Genomic DNA, 6,000 nt, shown 5'->3' with positions numbered 1-6,000 from the left:
TATATATATACATACACACACACACACACACACACACTATTTTCATTTAAAATTACCTGTTAATAGAAGCTATATTCCCAGTTCCAAAAAATGCTGTCACTAAGAAGAAAACCTAAAAAGAGTTAAGGAAATGCCAAAACAAGACAGAATTCATATAAATTTCTTTTTCATTTAGAAAAGATATGCCTCTTCTACTATGAGGGCAATTTGCTTTCTCATTTGCACACTTGATCATATATTGTTGTAAACGAATATAACATCTGTCTTAGGAAAGAACCAGATTGAACAAGCAGTGTCCTAAGAACAATGAGGCCTGGGAGGTCATCCTCACTTGTCACTAGTAATCTTGGGAAGGTTACTGTTTTCCTCTTCCCTAGCATACGCAAATAGGATTATTGTGCCCACAGTTGGCCACTAATGATATTTTCAAAAGGAGAATGTAGACCTAGTGCATGTGATAGACATTTTCAGCTAAAATACAGTCTCAATTCATAGATGCTTGCTGTGTGGCCATTACATAAGTAAATATCATGTTTTAAAATAATTCAGTAGAGAATGAGACATGAGAAAATGTCAACTATCTTTTTGACATTTCTTAAATTTACATTTGTATTAGTGCTGAAATAAAAAGTAGATATTGCCCTGGACAGTATGGCTCAGTTGGTTGGAGCGTCATCTCGTGCACAGGAAGGTCACATGTTCGATTCCCAGTCAGGGTACATGCCTAGGTTGCGATTCGCTCCCTGGTTGTGGTACATATGAAGGCAGCTGATCAATGTATCTCTTTCACATCGATGTTCCTCTATGGTGACTTGAGCCTTAAATGTACCCATGGATCCATCCATTCAACCAATCAACTAACCGACCAACATTGTCTGGTGTTTATCAGAAGCAGAGCTAGGCACTAAGCCTATAAACATGAATGAAAGAGTCTCCAAGTGATCAGATGGTGACTAAGATTAAGCTGATATATAGAAGTATATGAGAGAAATTTTAAGATAAATAGTGGAAAAATAAATGAGTCACAAATCAGTAAATAGGTGTGATAAAAAGCTTAGGGTTTATTAAAATCAAGACTATTCAGTGGAAGATGAAGCAGGAAATACAGATTGGTGGCATATTAATAAAAATCTTTAGGCTTTATTGTGGAGACAATGAAGAATTAGCAAACATTTTAGGTGAATGATAAAGAAATACCAGTACCAGTGTGCTATCCGGATCAGAGAGAGAAATAATTAGAGGCAGAAGTCCATGTCAGGGACAGGAAAGTCTGAACTGGTGCAGTGGAAGTGGAAATGGAGAATGAGGACAGACAGTGGGACCTCAGAACTGGATAAGGAGCAGTTAAATCTGACAAGTTTGATGGCTTGAGTGGTTGAGAGTATGGCAATGCCATTAAATGCAGTGAGGCCTGCTAGAGAGCAACTTTGGAAAGGGGTGGGCAGTTGTCAGCCAGTTTGGGACATAGATCTGGTGATGCCTAGCAGAACGTTGGAAATATGGCTTTTGAGGTCAGGAGAGAGGTCAAGACTGGAAAAGTAGATCTGAGTCATGTTCACAGAAGTGTCGCTCAAAGCTATGGGAGAGGATGACCTTTTCCAGGTACAGTAAGAGGAGAAGGCTAACAATAGAATCCAGAGAAAAACATGGTTCAAGATCAGACAAAGGAAGAATAAGTTTAAGTGAAGGAGAGCAGAGATTATATAAAAAGCTAAGAAGAGATCATTTCCTGGAAGTGAAGGGAAAAGAAGAGAGAAGCCCATGGAGTTGAATGGTACAGAGTGATGGTATAAAGCTGAACAGATTAGACTGTGCCATCAGGAAGCCCTGCCAACACTGAGAGGACAGCTTCAGCAGACACCTGACACATAGAGCTACAATGTGCCACACACTGCGTGCCAGGCTTGAGGGTATAGTACATAAAGGGGAGGAAATGGTAGCAGCAACTATAGATTTTTCTTTCAAGAAGCTTGGAAGTAAACAGAAAAAACAAAATGAAGCCCTAGCTTGTTTGGCTCAGTGGATAAAGCGTCGGCCTGCGGACTGAAGGGTCCCGGATTCGATTCTAGTCAAGGGCATATGTCTGGTTGCTGCTCGATCCCCAGTAGGAGGAGTGCAGGAGGCAGCCAATCAATGATTCTCTCTCATCATTGATGTTTCTATCTCTCCCTCTCTCTTTCTCTCTGAATGAATAAAAATATATTTAAAAATAAACAAAAAAACAGAATGAAGTTATAATTTAGGGGGATGCAGGATTCAAGGAAAGAAGTGTTTTACTTGTCTGTGCTGAGTGGAAGGAACTTGCAAAAAAAGAGAAGGCAAGATTGAGTGTGAAAGCAAGAGGTAGAGGAGAGCATGGGCACATTTGTTTTCTGGACCTGTAAGGTCTAGCCCTGCGCCATGGTAAGTTCAAAGGAAACACCTCCCTATGAATTTCTTGAAGCTGGTCAGCCAGCCTTCCCAAAGTTTATTCTGCCATACTGTCTTTCAAACTTTGAATTCTAGTAACTTTCACACAACATTTCCTCTGATGTGATCCAAAAACCTTGTGAGGTAGATTTTACATGAGTATAGTATAGGATACACATAAAAGATGCAAACTAAACTCATAATACAGTTTCTTCTAGGTGAGGAAATTAGATTGGAGTTGGGAGTTGAGACTAACTTTAGCTGTAAAGTTTTAATTTTTTTAAAAATGTGACATATGTGACAAAATATTAACTGTTGATATATGGATGGTAGATATACACACATATTTATTTATGCCAGCCTTTATGCTTTTTTATAGTTTCAAAAATTTCTTAACAACACGAACTATGAGAAAATTATTGTTGAGAGGAGGGTTAAATGCTCTCCAAGGTAATACCATTAATGGTGACAGGCAGGAACACCTTCCACATTCTTATTCCATTAAATGGGGGGTTGCAGCAACTGAAAACAAAAGCCCAAATGAAGGATACAAGGAAAAAGGCCCTACGGATGTCATCCAGACAGAGCTGTCGAAACTGGGTTATATCAGTATTGTAGGAGAAATGGATACTGGTGACCTGGGAGAAATAAGAAACACATGAATGCACAGTAACAGTTCCCTTACTTCTACCCCCACAGGCAAACTGACAGTCTAAGTTACAACGGCTAGAAAGATACCTTGTACTAACAACAACAAAAAATCAACAATAAATCTTTTCCTATAGCTTAATTACACCTTAATAAAGTCTGCCAGAAAAATAAAATATGTTGCTAATAATGTACTGAACAGAATTGTAGTATTGCTATATGTGTAGAAGTGAGAATTGAGCTTTTTCTTATCCTGTATATATGCTTCACTTTTAAATCCCTATATAATTCTTTATTTTTCTAAGACCTGATTTCTCAGTGTCCTGATCTTCTCAAACCCAGGTATGGTATGCTATTAAAAAGCATGATAAAATTAAATATCTGTTTCTTTGTTCTTATCTTAATTCTATTTGTAGAGATATCATTTCTCTTTATAAGAAAAACAAAATATTTTCTGTCTTTGGTAAAATAGAAAGTCACTCAATTCCAAGAAGATAGGTGCATTCTTTCTTTCTTTCTTTTTTTTAATCCCTCACACTCCCCAAAAAATCATGAGTAAGTTTAAAGGGAGACTTTCCCTATCCCTCACTCTCCATATAATTGCCAATAAGTTCTTAGGATGCTTTAATACTCTTTCCTAGAAAAAGGAGCATCTGCTTTCAGGTAAAAAATAGAACATAAAAAATGACACAATAAACCTCATTTTAAAATTTAATATTACAAATGTTAATATTTAATATTTGCTTATTAGAGTTTTTAATATTTAATATTAAGGACAGCCTGACCATTTACTTAAATTTGATCAAAATGTATTATTTTAATATTCCAGGACTGAAAGTTAAACAGTAATTATTTAATATACTTCAATAAAGTTTCTTCTTTATTGAAATTAATTATTCTAAATTACCAATTCCTCTCTATAAACTCAAGTGGAACCAGTTAAGAACAGATCAACTATGAAAGAGTTGTTCTGCAATATTCATTTTACCTGACCTCAGTAAAACTATAAATATTTTATCACTAATTTCTCATAATTACCTCAGTTCTAAAATGAAGGCAAGAGACATCAATTTAACGCTCTACCTCAGGATAATAAAGGTGTCCTTAAAATCTGATTGGCTTTTAGAAAATTCATTGTATACTATAAGGAACAAACAGTCCAAGATTTGGTCTGAGACCACAATCACTAAGGTGACAGAATAAGCATTTTGGATTAGGATTACTAGAAGAAGAAAAACAAGGCAGGGAACATAAATGACCTTTCCGATCAAATTCATTAACTGATTTGTGACAACATAAATATTCTTCCAGATAAAATAAATTGAAAGAAGAAAAATTAGATGTAAAGATAGAGGAAAATGGGATAACATCCCTCCTCCTCCATTCCTTCACCTATATTATGTTTTTCACATCAGTGATTCTCAAATAATCTCTTTAAAAAGTCCATCCTCTATAATGTCTATAAAACAATAATACGTTTTTCTGTTATAAGTAAAAAATTTTCTTACAAGCTGTTTAACTTAATTTTAACTTAATTACTAATGATTTAAATAGCATAAAATTTTAAGTAGAAAGGTTTAATGAAATAACATTGTAACTTCCTTATAGAATAGAGTATTTTAATATTCTCAGATAAATGCAATGATTTTGACAATCTACCTTCTGTTTGCAGGAAACACCAGATTGTTGTAGGGTTTCTTGTTCCATATGTATCCAGACAAACATCAAACATGACAACACTAATGGGAAGAGAGCCTCATACCTAAGAGGTGGGTAGGGGTGGGGTGAAAGTGGGAGGATAGAAATGAAAAGACAAAAACATTAAACAAATTAAAATGCAAATTTATATTGAGAAGTCTTTTTCAAAATTAAAATAATCTTAATATTTCTAAGGTACAATATCACAAAAATTTTAATTTTTCAGAAGAAGTAGAAAAGAAAAGTAACATTTAAATATCAACTCCAACACCATCTGTTTTTGAAATATATTAAATCTTGAGATCATGACATGTTTAAAATAGTAGAGATATTTAAAAATAAATTATAAAGTAAATGACAGATATACACACACACAAAAAGAAAATATACAAAGGTAAAAAGACAATTTCCAAGTTGAAATTATTAATACCTGGTATACAGAGAAAAAGAGCAAGACAAATGTTCCAAATAAAAAAAAAAAAAAGGCTGCCATATAGGAACATAAAACTCTCAAAAACAACAAAAAAGAGCCAATAAGTACACAAAAATATGTTTGATCTTATTGATAACTGTTGTGGAAATCAAAATAATAGGGAGATACCATATTCACTTATCATATTTACCCAAAATTTAAAAAAGTAATGTTGACAAGAGTGTAATGAAAAAAGAAATAGCATCCTCTCTGTAAAGGAATAAAACACTTTTTGGAAGGTAATCTAACACTGTGTATCAAGAGTCTCAAAAATATTCATATGCTCTAACCCAGTATTTTCATCCGGTGTGTCGCAGCACACTGGTGTTATACAAGAATTTTTAAAACATGCAATCCCAAACTATTTAGTCAGAGGCACTGGCCTCTTTTTCCTTAGATTCTCTGCTATAAATACCATCCATCACTTCAAGAAATTCCCTGAAAACATAATCAGACACATGCACTACAATACACATATGAAGATGTTTGTTGTGATACTGTTTACTGAAGGGAAAAACAGAAAACAACCTACTCTCCACAGGTGAGCACGGTACATCTCTAGGCTGGAACACGAGGTGGATAAAGGAGAAATGTTCATGAGATAACCCAGTAATAGAAGCCTTTTCCAATCCTATGCTTTAAATTCTACCACAGATCATAAAACTAAAGCACTGAAGAGGGGGCAGAAGGAACACTTGGGTTTGAGGAAGCACACACGATCGCTTGGTATAGAAGACTGCTGGAGGATGAAGAGATAACATACACATAAGAAA

General features: G+C 34.9%; 1 protein-coding gene across 3 annotated transcripts in view; it reads right to left on the bottom strand.

Moving 5' to 3' along the window:
• PIGN (phosphatidylinositol glycan anchor biosynthesis, class N) overlaps window positions 1-6,000 on the bottom strand; it is an 88,985-nt gene that overhangs the window by 23,684 nt on the left and 59,301 nt on the right. For all 3 annotated transcript variants that reach the window (XM_005881792.2, XM_005881793.2, XM_014529649.1), the window contains 3 exons: window positions 4,717-4,819; window positions 2,961-3,047; window positions 57-112 (listed from right to left, as the gene is read on the bottom strand). In XM_005881792.2, coding sequence (XP_005881854.1) covers window positions 57-112; window positions 2,961-3,047; window positions 4,717-4,819 — 246 coding nt within the window. The remainder of the gene's footprint in view (window positions 1-56; window positions 113-2,960; window positions 3,048-4,716; window positions 4,820-6,000) is intronic.

This window comes from Myotis brandtii, unplaced genomic scaffold (assembly GCF_000412655.1).
Source record: "Myotis brandtii unplaced genomic scaffold, ASM41265v1 scaffold69, whole genome shotgun sequence".
Classification (NCBI taxonomy): domain Eukaryota; kingdom Metazoa; phylum Chordata; class Mammalia; order Chiroptera; family Vespertilionidae; genus Myotis; species Myotis brandtii.
Note: the sequence above shows the minus strand (reverse complement) of the source record. Positions and strands in the feature narration are given on the sequence as shown.